At 42.1% G+C, this 17,811-nt stretch overlaps 1 protein-coding gene across 3 annotated transcripts in view; it reads right to left on the bottom strand.

Annotated features, from left to right (window-relative positions):
• Window positions 1–17,811, bottom strand: part of MTR (5-methyltetrahydrofolate-homocysteine methyltransferase) — a 94,542-nt gene that overhangs the window by 22,091 nt on the left and 54,640 nt on the right. The window contains exons 19-24 of one of the 3 annotated variants that reach the window (XM_069484570.1): window positions 17,617–17,706; window positions 15,767–15,919; window positions 14,722–14,829; window positions 13,584–13,684; window positions 3,440–3,507; window positions 2,722–2,842 (exon numbers count right to left, since the gene is read on the bottom strand). In XM_069484570.1, coding sequence (XP_069340671.1) covers window positions 2,722–2,842; window positions 3,440–3,507; window positions 13,584–13,684; window positions 14,722–14,829; window positions 15,767–15,919; window positions 17,617–17,706 — 641 coding nt within the window. The remainder of the gene's footprint in view (window positions 1–2,721; window positions 2,843–3,439; window positions 3,508–13,583; window positions 13,685–14,721; window positions 14,830–15,766; window positions 15,920–17,616; window positions 17,707–17,811) is intronic. The other 2 variants (XM_069484571.1, XM_069484572.1) reach the window with 2 other exon arrangements.

Below are 17,811 nucleotides of genomic sequence, written 5' to 3'. Positions count from 1 at the left end.
AATGTTCATAGTAGCATCGTTTGAGATAGGCTCAAACTGGAAACACCCAAATGTCCACCAACAGCAGCAAGAGTATGTAAAGTCATGGTACATTATACAGTGGAATCCTACACTGAAATGGAAAAAACAATACGAAACAAAACAACTGCTGTAACAAGGTCGGATGTCACAGACAAGATGTTGAGCAAAAGAAGCCAGACACAGAATACATACAATATGACTCCACCTATATAAAGCTGAAATGCAGGCAAGACCAACCTATGGTGACAGAAGAAAGAACAGACGTTTACTTTTTGGAAAAAATGACGGGGTTGGGGAACCTAGTGAGGTTTCTTGGATGCCATTAACGTTCTACTTCTTGATCTGGGGGGGGTTACATGGGGGGGTTGTTCTCTTTTGAAAAACCCCATCAAGTCGTACATCGATATGATTTGTGTACTTTTCGGTATGACTGTTCCACTTCTGTAAAGTGCTTACTTAACTAAGAGAGCTTGGTAAGGCAAGACTCCAGCTGCTTTTCAAAGTCCACTCCAGTGCCACGGTGTAGAAAAGGATGGTTCCTGGGAAGAACTGTTACCTACTAGCTTTTATTTTCCGAGTAATTTTCCAGCAACTACAACAGGCACGGAAGAGAAGAGAAGCAGAAGAGGCAGAGCTCGGGGAGAAAGAAAGCTCTGGAGAGTGGGAAGAAACCTTGGGAGGTCACAAGACCCCGCTTTCTGCCTTCAGGCCAAACACATTTACAGCTTCCCAGACAACAAGAATAGATACTTTGTAATAACTGAAGAGATGGAGGTGATTTCCTATCTCAGTAATTCTAATGTGATATATCAGGTTATAACTGGTAAGAGTCATTAATAGGCTAATTTTGCCAATGATGTATCTTGAGAGGCCAGTCATGTTGCTTCCGAATGACTTTTTTCTTTAATCTGGTAGCTCTTACACGGTAAAGGATATCATAGAATGGACTATTTGGTGAAGTTCCAATTTGCAGAAGTAGCAAACTTCTCATCTTGAATTTCTGAGTGGGGTGTGCTACCATATAAATAGATTCTTATTTTGAAGCCAGCATCACATTTACATAACTCGCAATGTATTTTGAGTTTAAATATTATTTATTCTATTTGACAACAGTGATTTTAAAACATCTTTCGTTCTGACAGTAGTCCACACATCCTCCTCCTGTTCTTACGGGTTACCCCAGACCACGCTCGTCAAAGCCCAGCTATCAAGGGCTGGTCGCAGCCCCTGGGAACGACTCTGCCACATACCCTAGTAGGTAAGTCCTCTGTGGAAAAGCAAACCCAGCAACGACAGTCAAACTATCGAGTCCTTCAAGTAGGAAGAGCAGTTAATGGATAAAAAACACATAACACTGCGGCTACTTGTGAAAATGATCCATCTGGATTATAAACGATATGATGGTTAATTTTATGCGAACACTTGGCTGGGCCACGGTATCCAGTTTTTGATCGACTACAGCCTAAATGTTACTGTGAAGGTATTTTTTTAGATGTGATTAGCATTTTAATCACTAGACTTTGAGTAGAGCAGATTACCCAATCCCCACCCCGTAGTGTGGGTGGGCCTCATCCCATCAGCCGAAGGCCTTAAGAGAAAAGACCAAGGTCCCCTGTCTACTCCCCCCACCCCTGCAAAGCAGAAGAAATTCCACCTCCAGGCTGTCTTCAGACTCAAGAAATCAACTCTTTCCTGGGTCTCCTGCCTACGGATTTCAGACTTGCCAGGCCCGCGATCACATGAGGGAGCCAATGCCTTCAAATAAATCTCTTACTCTTTCTATATATAAACACATCCTATTGATTCTGTTTCTCTGGGCAATCCTGACTAATACAAATGGCTTAACATACAGTTGTTTCCAGTGCAAAAGAAACTCCAGAATACCAGCCATCTATTATATTTTTGCATCAGAAAAATAAACTAGATGCTATGGGACAATTGAGTTCAATGTTCCTGCTTGCTATTATTCCCTGACAAAGTGCACTGTGTAGTGTCCAGTGCCCATAATTTACGTACCTCTCCCTAAATATCAGTATGATTGTGATCCCAGAGAAAATCTGGCAAACCGAATGGTCGTGTGAACAAATTTGAACTTTCTCCTCCTTACATCTAATACCCTCTCTACATCTTCTACCTCTTTATATCTTCAACCCAAAGGTTCCCCAAAAGTTCCCCTTTCAGAAACAATTCCCCTAAAGTGACAGTTTAGTTCATTCTAGCTAGATGGGCTTTCTGTCTCTAAACTATGACGAGGCTGACATTTCTTTAATGGAACCTGTAATTATTCAATCAGATACCTGCTTCAGGATAAAGACTGTACAAAAGTTCAAGCAATGTCTTTGCACTAAAAAACACAGCTTCTCTACTTGGTTTGATTTCAAGAAGAGGTAAGAGTTCATAAGAATTCACAGGAACCAAACGGAAGATGAGAGCATTAAGGAAAAGACAACTGTAAGCCAAAGGAACCCAAGGAAGGGTAAGGAGCAGGAATCACAAAGAAGTTTCCTATAGTATGTTCCAAAAGTACTCTGGCTCTTGCTCCAGTGAAGACTAGAAAGTTTATGTGTTTATATAATAAGGAGCCAATGTACTAAGCATAAGGGAAACAAAACAAAACAAAACAGATTGTACCACCATTTTTAAACACCAATATTTAAGAGAATTTAAAGTGAGCACAAAGCTCATTAGAGTCTGACTTACCTCGAAGTGGTCGCTCCTCCAATCAACAATGGAATCTTTATAGCTAACCTCTCCATTTCCTTGGCAACAAAAATCATTTCATCCAGGGAAGGAGTGATGAGTCCTGACAGGCCAATTATATCTAGTATTTTTGCGAAAGAAAGAAAAAAAAAAAAAGGACAGTGAGGAGGATGAGAGAGAGGAAAAGGATGAAGACCCATTTTTAAAATTTTGTAACAAAGACAGAAAGACCTACTGTGAATTCCCAATGTCTAATTCTAAGACATTCTTTCTGACGAGGGGATTTCAATTTATTGATTGCTTCCGGTAGTAAATAAGATTTAGAACTTAAAGTGATCATAACGCACTTGCCACGGTTTTTAGAAAGCCATGCAAGAGAAGTTATCTTTGGTTCATGATTTCCCAGACTCAAACATGTCAGCGTTGGAAGAAACATAAAAACGATTGCACACCGAAAAAAAAAAACCTAATGCAATTGTGCTCGTCTAAGAAGCCTGTCCCCATTCCCCAGCTCCGGAGCTCCAAAGGAGTTCCATGGTTTTATTCGCCTCTCTCAGCCCCTATTATAAATGGCAACAAAAGCAGCCCCAGGCAGGAGCTGGCACCCGACTGTCTGAAGGTCCCACAGACCCCACGTGGGCTGCGGCGTCACTATTCACTGACAGACACTCGGGGAAATGACATTTACGGAAATGCCCAAAGTGCAGCTGCACAGTACCTGCTTTGTGGTCAATAGCGGCTTTCAGGATCTTATCGCAGGGAGTCATGACTCCTAAATCAATAACTCTGCGGCACAGAAATGAGACGTGAGACAATTAATGAGAACCCATTAGAGAGAAAGCCGAAATGAACACTTTTATGGAAACCGGAATCACACTGAAACGCTCACTATGGACGATTACTACCATGACAATCACCATCTATTAGGTGCTTACTAATAGCCCAGGCGCTATGCTAAGTTTAACTCTACCGAGATATAATTCACATACCATGGAGTTCACCCATTTAAAGTCAACAATTCAATGGCTTGTGGTATATCGTTATTTTTTAAACTGTAGCAAAATATATATATTACTTTCCATTTTAACCATTTTTAACTGTACAATTCAGTGGCATTAATTACAATTTCATTGTCGTGCAAGCATTACCACTATTTATGTCCCAAACTATTTTACCAAACAGAAACACTATAACCATTTAGCAGTAACTTCCCCCCCTTCTTCCCTCCCACGCCACTGCCCCAACCCCTAGTAACCTCTATGCGACTTTCTGACTATATGAACTATATAATCTAGATATTTCGTATGACTGGAACCATACGGTATTTGCCCTTTTGGTTTATTTCACTTAGCACAATGTCTTCAATGTTCAATCTCATTTTAGTGTTTGTCAGAACTTCAGTCTTTTTAAAGGCTGCGTAATATTCCACTGTACGGATATAGCACATTTTGTTTATTGATGCATCTGTTGACAGACACTGTGCTAAGCTTTTTGCATAGCCATCTCAATGCATCCGCAGAGCAACCCGGGGTCCCATCTGAAGGAGGAAGGGCCCGGAGAAGTGAAGCCACTTGTCCAGCCACACAACTAAGTAGCAGCAGAGTTGGGATCTGAATCAGGACCCCAAAACCCATTATCGTATCCATTTAGGACACTAAAAAATGCTGAGAAAGTTCCTCAAAAACTATCTGCTGAACATGGAAGCCAGTGGGGAGGATGATCAGGAAGAGGTCGGGTCCCGAGCGAGACTCAAAGCAGAGGCTGACTCTGGAGGGACACACACAGGAGCGGAGACAGAGGTTGGGGCACAGAAAGCCTGGAGCACACTCTCAGACAACCCAATAATGCCAGAGCAACTTCAGTTCCCGGAGGAGAGCTTCCTGGAACTCAGAGGAAACAGGATGTCTAACCGGGAAAATGTTCTGTATACTACTCTTCTGTAGCATTTTAGATTTAAAGAGTATCCACAATGTCAGTCATTTTTACAATTTAATTTTATCAAGCGTGTTTGTTAAAAGATATTTAAAGATGGACATGCTTGAAGCTCGGACTCAGATGGGGCAAAGGCAATATACATAACCTAAACATTTGTAACCCCACAATGCACTGAAATAAAAAAAATAATAAAATTTAAAAAAAGATATTTAAAAACTTACAGCATGCATTTTCACTTATTTCATTATGTCAACAATTCTTAAAATTACATAGGTAAAACTGTTTAAATAAATTTTTAAAAAAGAATGCTTAAAAATGACTCCATGACAGTACCAGCTGGTGACAGTGGGTGCTGGACCCTGGGGCAGGAAGGAGACTCGCTTCTCACCCTATGACCTTGAACACTGTTGGATTTTTAGCTTGTTCTCGTGTAACTTTTAAAAAGGAGTCTGTGTTTTTTTAAAACAGTAAATTAGCACATAGGGAATCTTCACTAAAAAGTAAGACGATTTCAAAGCAATGAAAATTACAGTCAGCTTGCTATCGAACTAACCTGGTAGCAAATGAATGCGAGAGGTGTTGATGACATAACCACGCAAGTTATAAGAAGAGTGAGACGGCACCACACGCTTTTTTAAAAAACATCTCGAAGAAAGTCTAGTAACTGGATCTTTTGTTAAACGATGACTAAGCATAGACTGTTGTATATAAAACTAGGGAAAATTGCATATTGCTTTTAAATCAAGAAAAAAGGCATACATTTCAAAGCTGATTTTTTCAATGTTATATATATTTTTAAGATTCAACTAAAAATCATCACTACAGTGGCAAGAATCGTCTTGTTCTCACTGCGTTTTCTTGTTTTCAGCAGTGTTTCCTTCAGGCACGTCTTGGATGCATGCTTGCCTTATCTAAGGAAGAGCAAGGAGGTCGTTGTGGATCCAACACAAATGGGGAGGGAGAAAGGTGCAGGTAGATGAGTTTGCAGGAGGAGGAGAAGCCAGAGCCTGGAGACTGCACATCGGAATCATCAGAGGACCTTCTCCCAAAATCAGACAAACTGAAGCTTGGACTTCACTCCCTGGAGACTGTGATTTCATTGGCCAGGGGTGGGGCTCTGGCAGCTCCTAGGTTACGCCCACTGATGCAGGGCCTTGCAGACCCCTGGTGGGGGCGCTCTGGGTTTTACTGAGTGAAAAAGAGGAGTCACTGGAGGATTTGAACAGCTGAGTAAGAAATCTGACTTAGATTTAACAGTTTCACTCTGGCCTGGAAGAAGTCCAAGGTAGAAGCAGAGACTGGTTAGGTTGCTGCAAAATCCAGGCAACAAATGGCAACAGTTTGGCTCCGCGTGGAAGCAGTGTAGGCAGTGAGAGGTGGTCAGATCCTGGAAACACTGTGAGTGTAGAACTGGTGGATTACAACTGGGTTATGAGAAAAGCGATGAGTCAAGATGACTCAAGGGTTTTGGTCTGAGCAGCAAGGAAAATGGAGTTGGCACTTATTGAAACAGGGAAGGTATTCACAAGTTGGCGGCAACTAGTTCAATTTGCAAAATGTGAAGTTTGAGGTTTCTTTAAATAACCAAATGGAGCTCTCAGGTCGTCAACTGGATATATTGAGTCTGGAGTTTGGCAGAGAAAATCCACATTGGATGTAAAGGGCCTGTTAGCACGGCAGATGATACTCAAGTCTTGAGATGGGATGGGGTGACTTAAGCCTGTCCCAGGCCTGGTTGCTCGAGGTGAACCCAGCACCAGCACTACCTGACAGCTCATTAGAAATGCAGGCCCGCAAGTCCAGACCTAGCTCACCAAATCTAACTTTTAGCAACATCCCCAGGTGATGAGGAGGCACGCTGAAGTCTGAGAAGCACTAACCTAGACACCAAGACAGTGAGGAGACACAGAAGAGGTCCAAGGGCTGAGCCCTGGAACATTCCTGTGTTTAGGGATCGCTCAGAGGCGAAATCAGCAGACGAGTGACAACCACTGGTCAGTGGGGTCAGAAGAGGACCGAGAACAGTGAGCTGGGGGCCTGGGAGACAAGTTCAACTCCCAACCTATTAGCCTCCCTTCAAAGATGTCTTGTTGGGGAAACCGTCAAATATGCTATTAATTAGAGGAGCATTTCTCAACTTTTTTTTTTTTTTAGCACTTAGAAAATGATATTTACAGTGCTGGGATACACAAAGGAGGGTGCTCTTGGCAACCAATCTAGAACTGAGGTCCCAGCTCTACCCTCCAAGCAGGAAAGAGCATGAGTTTCTTGGCACATCTGAGTTGAGAAAGTGTTGGCAAGCTCTGAACTAGAATACGCGGTGACAAGTGCTACAATGGAGGCATTTACAGCATGCTACGGAAGCCTAAACTGAATGACAGTTAGAGGCATGCCAGGGGCGATGTCTGAGTTGAATTTTGGAAAACAAAGTGGGTATGAACTAGATGAAGGAAACAGTGGGAAGTGTAGGTAGAGATCAACACCATTAAGGTCCGCAGTCATGAACCGTCTGGAAGTCCCTGGGGACCCTGGGGCCTGGAGAGGAGGGCTTGGGTCAGCTCCAACCCTGCCTTCTGCACCTGCCACCACTCTTCCCATCCCCCTCTCCATTCCCTCTCACCTCCAGCACACAAAACCCCACCTTCCTTCACCCTCTCTCGTTTCCCTTCATCCCTTTGAGCCACATGCATGTCTGTCAGCCTCTCCCTGGACACATTCTTATATTTTGCCACATGAGAGACTAAAATTAAAATGAAATGTATGGAAAATGCTGATTTTATAATCTTCTTTCTAAAGAGCTTAGAACAGAGCTATAATTGCAAGCATTTAATCTGGGCTTCTAATTCAGAAAAAAAAAAGTAAGCTGCATCTAATACTATTTAAGGGTACATAAAATTTGGAAAATAAATATTGTAATATGAGATAAAAAGTCTTTTTCCTCTAGAGAATACATTAAAAAGGAAAATAAAACTGTGCATCTGCGTCCCTTAAAGTGCCTGACATTTGCTGTCACTTCGGCAGCCTGTCTGCTGCTCCTGCAATTCACAAGTGCCACCACTAGATGGCAGTGCCCTACCAGTCTGTAGTCCCAGTCACGGTTTCCAACCTGCAGTTAAGCAGTGCTCATGGGGTCTGTTGCGATTTCTACTTTTTAAAAAAAAATAAAACGAATTCTTGAAAGTCTTCCCTCCAAAATATAAATGGGTCAAAAGCCTCCAAATAATTATCAGTGAGAATCTGAGGTGCTAAGAAGAGATTAGACTAGTGTGCCTTGACTTAGATAGAGACATTTTCCTCGCTCAGCTGAACACTCCAGTATACAGTTTCAAATTGTTTCCATGCTCAGCCACATAACGCTTCTTTTTCACTCGTACCAGAGAGTTATACTAAGAACCACCAGCTAAAACAGAAATATGCCTCATTATCCTTTTCACCAGATCCATATTTTTTAAAGTACTAGATGTATGAGATATAATTTTAACATTTCTAATGATATAGCATACTTTTTCTTATACAATCAAACAGTGTGCATCTGTTGAATGGAAAAAGTCCACATTTGTCTTTTTTCTATAGTGATTATTAGAGAGCATATCTAAAATCGATTTTAATGTAAATCAAATATGTTAAAAAATATTTCTAAATATTCTAAATTGTTTCTTAAGGGGAATTTAGAACACAGGCATACCTCTGTGATACTGTGGGTTCAGTTCCACAGCGCTGCAATAAAGCTAGTATTCTAATCAAGTAAGTTGCATGAATTTTTTGGTTTCCCAACACATATAAAAGTTATGTTTGTACCATACTGTCGTCTATTAAGTTTGCAATAGCATTATGTCTAAGAGAACAATGTATATGCCTTAATTTAAAAATATTTTATTGCTTAAAGAGATGCGAATGGTCATCTGACCCTTTAGCGAGTCATAATCCTTTTACTGGTGGAGGGTCTTGCCTCCGTGTTGACTGCTAACTGATTCAGGGTGGTGGATGCTGAAGGCCGGAGTGGCTGTGGCAATTCCTCAAAATGAGACAAAAATGAAGCTCTTGCATCAGTTGACTCTTCCTGTCATGAAAGATCTCTTTGGAGCATGCAAGGCTGGTGGGCAGCTTTTTATCCACCATGGAACTGCTTTCACAATTGGAGTCAATTCTCTCAAATCCTGCTGCTGCTTCATCATCTAAGTATATAATATTCTAAATCCTTGTTGTCATTTCAACAATGTTCACAGCCTCTTCGCCAGGAGTAGATTCCATCTCAAGAAAACACTTTCTTTGCTCATCGATAAGATGCAACTCTTGGTGTGTTCAAGTTTGATCATGAGATTGGAGCAATTCAGTCATGTCTTCAGGCTCCATTTCCAATTCAAGTTCTCTTGCTATTTCGCTACATATGCAATTACTTCCTCTACTGAAGTCTTGAACACTTCAAAGTCATCTATGAGCGCTGGAATCAATTTCTTCCAAATTCCTGTTAATGTGGATATTTTGATCTCCTCCCATGAATCATGAATGTTTTTAGTGGCATCTAGAATGGAGAATCACTTTGAGAATGTTTTCAATTTACCTTGTTTAGAGGAATCACTATCCATGGCAGCTATAGCTTTATGAAATGTATTTCTTAATGAGACTTGAAAGTCAAAATTATTCCTTGACCCATGGGCTGCAGAATGATGTTGTGTTAGAAGGCATGGCAGCCGGGTGCGGTGGCTCACACCTGTAATCCTAGCACTCTGGGAGGCCGAGATGGGAGGATTGCTAGAGGTCAGAAGTTCGAGACCAGCCTGAGCAAGAGCGAGACCTCGTCTGTACTAAAAATAGAAAGAAACCAGCCGGACAACTAAAAATATATAGAAAAAATTAGCCAGACATGGTGGCACATGCCTGTAGTCCCAGCGACTTGGGAGGCTGAGGTAGAAGGATCGCTTGAGCCCAGGAGTTTGAGGTTGCTGTGAGCTAGGCTGACGCCACGGCACTCACTCTAGCCTGGGCAACAAAGCGAGACACTGTCTCAAAAAACAAAAAAAAAAGGCATGGAAACAACATTCATCTCCATCAGAGCTCTTGGGTGACCACGTGCATTGCCAATGAGCAGTAATATTTTGAAATGAATCTTTTTTTTTTCTGAGCAGCAGGTCTCAACAGTGGGCTTAAAATATTAAGTAAACCAGGCTATAAACAGATGTGCTGTCATCTAGGCTTTATTGTTGCACTTACAGAGCACAGAGTAGATTTAGCATAATTCAAAGGCCTAGGATTTTCAGAATAGTCAAGGAGCACTGACTTCAACTTAAAGTCACCCGCTGCGCTAGCCCCTAACAAGAAAGTCAGCCTGTCCTTTGAACTCAGCCATTGCCTTCTCCTCTCTAGCTATGAAGTCCTAGATGGCATCTTCTTCCAATGGAAAACTGTTTAGTCTGCATTGAAAATCTGTTTAGCGTTGCCACCTTCATCAGTTATCTTAGCCAGATCTTCTGGATGACTTGCGGCAGCTTCTGCATCAGCACCTGCTGCTTCACCTTGTACTTTTATGTCTCGGAGATGGTTTCTTTCCTTAAATCTCATGAACCAACCTCTGCCAGCTTCAAACTTTTCTTCTGCAGCTTCCCCAACTCTCCCAGCCTTTGCAGAATTGAAGGGCGTTCAGGCCTTGCTCTGGATTAGGCTTTGATTTAGGGAATGCGGTGGCCAGTTTGATCTACCCAGACCACTCAAGCTTTCTCTGTATCAGCAATAAAGCTGTTTCGCTTTCTTTATCATTTGTGTGTTCACCAGACTAGCACTTTTAACTTCCTTCTTTAACTTCGTTTAACTTCCTTCAAGACCTTTTCCTTTGCATTCACAACTAGGCTGTTTGGCACAAGAGGCCGAGCTCTGGGCCTAGCTCAGCTTTTGACACGACTTCCTCATCAAACTTAATCATTTCTAGCTGTTCATTTGAAGTGAGAGACATGCAACTCTTCCTTTCACCTGAACATTTAGAGGCCGTGGTAGGGTCATTAATTGGCCTAATTTCAATACTGTTGTGTTTCCGGGAGTAGGGAGGCCTGGGAGAGAGAGAGAGATGGGAGAGGACAATGGCCGGTCAGTGCAGCAGCCAGAACACAAACATTTATGGATTAAGTTTGACATCTTCTATGGGTGTTGTTCACAGTGCCCCAAAACAATTATTCTAGTAACATCAAAGATCACTGATCACAGATAACCATGATAGATATAATAATGAGTGTGAAATATTGTGAGAATTAGCAAAATGCGACACAGAGACATGAATTGAGCGCAGGCTGCTGGCAAAATGGCATCAAGAGACTTGCTTAATATACGCAGGGTTACCACAAACCTTCAGTTCGTAAAAAATGAAACATCTGTGAAGCCCAATAAAGGGAAACACGATAAAACAAGGTATGCCTCGTATTAATACTAGACATTGAAGTTAAAGTTGTTTGCAAGTCAGAACAATATTGGAAAGTAAAGTGATCCAGTACACGGACTCCCAGCTCCGGGAGTCAGAAGCCCTGCCACTTCCTAGCCAGGACACCAGAAAGAAATCACTGAGGTTCTCTAAGCCTCGGTTTTCCCATCTGTAAAATGAGAAATACAATAACTCTGATGCAGGCAGGGTAAAGTCAAAACCATGAAAAGAAAGGATGAAAGATAAGAAGAGAACCAAAACAAACAAACAAAAAACAACAAAAAAGATGACAAAGAAAAAAATCAGTTATATATAATAAAAGTACTGTATAAATTATAAGGTGGTAAATAAATATCAGGTATCAGTAGACTCAAGGTGAACACATCCCTACTTCTACGCAAATCCTCAAATTTGCAAATTCTATTGCATCGTAACACATTCCTGATTTAAAAAAAAAAAAGGTCATTGTCTGTCTAAATAGAACTATCCTTTTTGGCTCTTCACTTCTTTGTTCCTGAGCAAGAAAAACCATTGTTATCATTTTGTGAGACTTACTGCATCAATGGAAAAAGCTAGGAAAGGGAAGGATTGGATACTGACTAGTCTGCAGGAGTCACTCACTAGCTGGGTGATTCCCCCAAGCACATCAGCCTGGCGCTGCCGCTCAGCAAAAGCAAACATTCCTCCAGAAGGCAGAGCTCCAGCCGCTCTTGTCTACTAGCCGACACCACAAAAATAAACTCACCAATGCAAGACTCCAAGTGTTTTGAGCCACAAGCCAAAGGGCTGTTTGATAGGAAGTTTGCACGTTCATTTATACTTTTGTAAAGAGAAATTAAAGTTCCATCAGAAGAGGTTTCTCCAGTTAGACTTATTAGCAAAGATACGCAAACCCCCAATGCACAGGACAGAGGACACCGACTTCCTGCAGGAAAGCCTCGGGCTTAGTAAGGAGCCGTCAGAACTGCTGACGTTCACTGCGGTAGCACCTGGAGAACCGCCACGCTTCTCCCTAACCCAAACCGAGATGCCCTTTAAGGTCACAAGTGACTGATACCCATTCTGGAGGATCTACTGAAACTGCGCAACTCCATGCTGCAACCAAACATTGAAATGCTTTCCAACAAAAAGCAGACGTAACACAGTCACTAAAAGGTTAGTTAACTTTAAAATCAACAAACAGTTTTCATTTTTTGAAATTATTAAGTACATAGTAGTTAGATTTTTACAAAATAGCGTACATTTGAAAGTGTATCTAATTGAAGTTTCTTGAATGTGGCCTTATTTGGTTACAGCTAAATTAATGCAGCTTGCAACATGAAAAGGTTCCCCAACCCTGCTCTAGCACAATGCCTGGTATGTAGCAGGTGATGTATAAACATTTGTTAAATGGACTGAATTTTAACTGGTTGCGATGAATGTGAACAGAAACCAACAACATCATGTTTGGAAAAAAAAAGAGACAACAGCAGAAATGTCTTGTGTATTTTAGGAAGCAAACACCTTATCCGAGTACTTACCATCTAGGTAAAATCTCATTATAATAAGCAATCTCCAATATGTTTATATTTTTAAAAAAATAATAAATACATTGAAAGAAACAGTATTCCATTCCTCACTTCTAGGACTAGGAGAGGGAATCTTTGACAGTAAGTGAGTAGGCAATGAGAAGTGTTTGTGAAGGCAGAGGTGAATAAAAATGTTGACAGTAGGAAGGGGATTTAAAAGGTAATTGTTACTAGACAACAAAGAAAAGACTTCTTAGGGACACAACTATAACTCCAGCCAATTCTCACTTCTCTATCTAGAAAAAACAGCACATGGGAAAGAAGCCCATGACTCAAAAGGACTTTTGGCTGGACCTGGCCCGGGGAAGGCCGTTCATTATAAAGAATATGCTCAACTCTGAGCAAAGTATATACTCAGTGCAGGTCATCAGCTCCCACATGGAAATAACTTTGTTATGAATATTTATTCATTATAATGAGAGATATCAGAAGGGGGTTTTACTTGTATACAACATTCCAAAAACTAGCTTCATTATCACCAAAAAGAACACATGGTCTGGCTCTAAGCAAAGCAAAGGGAGACTTGTACAGACGAAGCCTTCCTGGAAAACTCCGTTTAGCCAAGGTCTCAGCAGAGTCGGCTCTAAAACCTGCCAGCTTGCTGAGAGGAAGAAGCGAATGTGGCTCTGGGAAGAAGCCTGATGTTCCAGCCACTAGAGCCTTGGTCACCACGCCCACTTCCAGGAATCCTCTTGGCTGCTGCAATCCCGCTTGAATAGCTTTTACTATTGTGTGCTTATCGAACACACAATAGGTATTACTAACTTATTTCATTCGAAATGCTATGCTCACTGCAGAAAATTTGAAAATACAGCAAGTGAAAAGAAATAAAAAATAACCTCTAAAATCCACTGCCATGCCCTACCCACCTCGCCCCAATAAAGAATTATCCTGTTAAAAACACTTTTCATTTTTAAACGGAAAGAGCTGAAAGAGGCGAGGTCCTAACTTACCTGAAATTATTGCAGCCAAGGACGACTCCAACTATGTTCTTGCCTATGTCGTGCACGTCTCCTTTGACGGTGGCCAGCACGATGGTGCCTTGGTAAGGGTCCTGGGGAGGAAGTGGAGCCGCTCAGCACGGCCGGGCGTGGTTAGAGCAGATCACCTCGTTCTCCAAGCCACACAGGGCCAGCATAGAAAGTAATTTAATACAACCAAGACAACCCAAAAATAGACCCGGGACCCACATCCCATGCTCTACAGGCAAAGCGTTGTAAGTCTGAGCAGTTCCAAGGGGGCCGCCTCGTTGGCTGGCCAAGGGGCTTGAACCAAGATCATGGGCTCTACTGGCTCAAAGAACAGCTGAAGTTCAAACACGAAACAGCCCCAACGCTGAAGACTACGTCCTTAACTGCAAAAAATTATTTGACAAATGTATATTATTATTTTTCAAAAAAAAAAAATCCTCCTACCTGGGACCTATAACACATACACACATAATTAGAGAGGGAGAGAAAAGGAAAAAAAAGCAAACAAAGCAAGAGCAGTTTTCATAAACACTACAGCTGAGCCATTCACAAACTTGGATCAATTTAAGACTTCAGAATCCTGGGGGCCAAAGCTAACTGAGCTTCTCAGGGAGCTAAACAAGGTCAAAAGGCTTAATGATTTGCTCGGGTGGTGCAGCCAATAATTCAATTGGATCCAGAAGTCGTGCCAAGGACATCACCAGGAGAGAGACAATATTCAGGTGAGAGTTTTCCAAAAACAAACATCACCCAATTACCTCAGGGGCAGGGACGTGTCTGTGTAGCTAGTGTCTAGCACAGTATTTGGCACATAGTAGAAGCTTTGGAAATTGTCAGTCAGTGAAGCAGCAAAGGAATGAACTGGTTTTTGTCTCAAAAACATGGGCTCTGACTGAAAAAATTATGTCTATATTAAAAATTTCATGAAGCCACGTTCAAAAGAAAATCCCAGAGTATTCTGACACTGGGTGGAAAGGGGAAAGATGCTGGATCATCTCTCTGCTTTATCTTCAGTGACAAGCACAGCGAGCTAGCGTGCTTAGGCCCCACCCCCACCCCTCGGCAAGAGTCTCCCAGGCCAGTTCCTTAAAGGCCCACAGGCCTGGACAAAGAGACTTGCCTCTTCTTCTACGGTGCCACTAAGCACCCTGGTTTCTTCTCTTTCTTTTTCCATGAAGGGGATGAGGTGGCCAACAGCCTTCTTCATGACCCGGGCTGACTTTATAACCTGAGGAAAAAAGCGCAGAGTCAGGTGTCTTTTCCAAGCCACAGGAACAGCCACTTGCGAAATTTTGGCACAAATTAAGAATGCACGCTTTGCCCTGAGGCCAGCTACACCGAGTCTGCTTTTGATGGTGGGCAGGATAAGGAGTAAGTTCCCTCCAGTGAATCAGGCACAGCAGAGGGAAAGCAAGACTAGAAATCAAACGCAATTTCTGGCCTCTGAACTTGGGCTGGCTATTTGTTCTCTCTAAGGAGGCCTTCCACCACTCCTTCGAGTTCCACATACCCTTCAGGTTCCAGGCTTCCCTCCCATAGGCTCATTCCCAGACTTCTCTTCTCGATCCCCAGCACGACTACAGCTCACTTAAAACTAAGCCTTCAGCATAAGCAAGAAGAGGGCCTTTTAGGCTTTCATATGCCTCTCGGCCCCACCCTGGATGCTCAACAGTGTTGTTAACTGACGTGGTTAGCGGCTGCTGTAAACCAAATAGAGTTCTGGTTTTACTTGAAACACATCTTTTCATGTACCATTATTTAAAACAGTAGCATTTTTCTCAAAATCTGCATGCTTAAAGATGAACACTGGCTGATGGTCAAATCGAATCTTAATATTAGTAACTTTACATTTATCTTGGGTTTTATTTTACTTTTGGGGGAGAGAGATAGGCATTGGGGGCAAGAAGAAGCTCATCAGAACATAAATTAGAACAAAAAGATGATGATGCTAAAAATTTTCAGATGATCTCTGACCTCCACGTCGCTGTAAAGATGACTTTTTCCTGACTTGCCTGCTAAACACAGTCAGGGAAGGAACGACCAGACTGATAATGCCCTCGATCTCTTGTCCAAACTGAAGCCTGAGAAACATACCCCAAATCACCATTTATTAAAAGAGTCACAAAAGATTCAACTGTGACAATGTCTCCCCATCTTTTGCCAACCTGGGGTAGAAACATTTTTCCAGCTCCGAAAAGATCACCAACAACCTTCATGCCATTCATCAGGGGTCCTTCAATTATATTCAGAGGTCGGGGATATTTTTCCTGGTTTAACCTGGCTTCCTCGGTATCTTCAATAATGTATTTTTCAATGCCCTATTAAAAAAAAAGAAAAAAAATAATCACATTAAAAAATTGACTTGAATCCAAACAGCCAACAAAGAATGAATCATAGAGATGCTTAAAAAAGAGCATGGGTTCCAGAATCAGACTGCAAAGGTTTGAATCTGGCTTCTAACACTAATTTTGGTAATTTATTAAGCCTCAGTTTCCTCAATTATAATATTAAAACAGTACAATATTGCAATTATATAATAATTATAGCAGTATAATTATAATAGTATAATTATATAATTATAACAGTATAATATTATAACAGTGTTATGATATGATATGATACTGTTTTGTTTTTTTTTTTTTTTTTTGAGACAGAGTCTCACTTTGTTGCCCAGGCTAGAGTGAGTGCCGTGGCGTCAGCCTAGCTCACAGCAACCTCAAACTCCTGGGCTCAAGCGATCCTCCTGCCTCAGCCTCCCGAGTAGCTGGGACTACAGGCATGCACCACTATGCCCGGCTAATTTTTCTATATATATATTTTTAGTTGTCCATATAATTTTTTTCTATTTTTAGTAGAGACGGGGTCTCGCTGTTGCTCAGGCTGGTCTCGAACTCCTGACCTTGAGCGATCCACCCGCCTCGGCCTCCCAGAGTGCTAGGATTACAGGCGTGAGCCACCGCGCCCGGCCGATATGATACTGTTATAACATAACAGTATAACAAAATTATAATTTTGAGGATTAAATGAGATAACCTATGTGAAGTGCTTAGTGGCTTTATTGATGCAAAGTAAACACCTCATATACTTCAACAAAATAATATGTTGTACATAGTAAATACGTATAATTTTATCTGTCAATTTAAAAATATTTTTTAAAAGGTTAGTACCTCAATAAAGTGAACTATTATTGAGAGGAGGAGGACTGATAAGTTCAAATGCATAATAAAATACACTTATACTCTAGTGTTTAATAAATACCTGCAGTGAAATCAGTGTTTTCTCACTGTCGGGTTGTGGGGCTGGGGGAGGAGGGGCACTGGGCGGGGCCTGCAGCCAAGTTCAAATCCGTGAGGCCGTCACTGACTTCCCTGGCATTCGCTGACAAGCCCCCAGAGTCCCCTGTTCAATGATCCCTGGATGTGGCTGACTAGCTCCACAGACTGAAATATGTGAATCTCAAAGGGTCCCAGAGTTAGAAGTTAGATTCTAGAGCCAAAAAAAGAACTGCAAGATTCTCCAGACTCACAGATGAGGAAACTGAAGCCAGGAGATTATTTCTCTTACCTAAAATTCCAACTATCAGCAGAAGAGCCAGGACTGACTCGCTGACTGAGGACAACTTGGTCTAGGATGGGGTTCTCGGCATTAGCACTACTGACATTTGGGCTGGAAAATTCTTTGCTGTATGGGGCTATCCTGTGCATGGTAGATGTTTAGCAGCATCTCTGGGCACCAGATGCCAGTAACACCTCCCACGTATGGTTGTGAGAACCAAAACTGTCTCTGGACACTGTCAAATGTGCTGCTGGCAGGGGGCGGGGAGGACGTCCCCAAGTTGAGAAGGGCACCTCCTTATCCAGCTGCTGTCAGCGCTGCACCTCCAGCACCAGCACCAGAGGGCACGACGAGCTGCCCCCCAAACTCACCTTAGGCCCCCAAACTCACCTTCACAAGGGCGTACTCCAGGCCCCCAGACTCACCTTCACAAGGGCGTACTCCAGGCCCCCAGACTCACCTTCACAAGGGCATACTCCAGGCGCTCTTCCACCGGGCCGCTCCTCCACTCATCGGTCTGGATGACTTTCTTCCCTCCTTTGCCATGAGTCTGAATTAAAATTAGGCCCAAGAAATGTATACAACTGGTCACTTACTGAACTGTTCGACATGAAAAAGAAACCTCCTGTGTCCTATTCTTTGACATTTCCAGCCC

The sequence above is a fragment of the Eulemur rufifrons genome, chromosome 11, assembly GCF_041146395.1.
Source record: "Eulemur rufifrons isolate Redbay chromosome 11, OSU_ERuf_1, whole genome shotgun sequence".
Classification (NCBI taxonomy): domain Eukaryota; kingdom Metazoa; phylum Chordata; class Mammalia; order Primates; family Lemuridae; genus Eulemur; species Eulemur rufifrons.
Note: the sequence above shows the minus strand (reverse complement) of the source record. Positions and strands in the feature narration are given on the sequence as shown.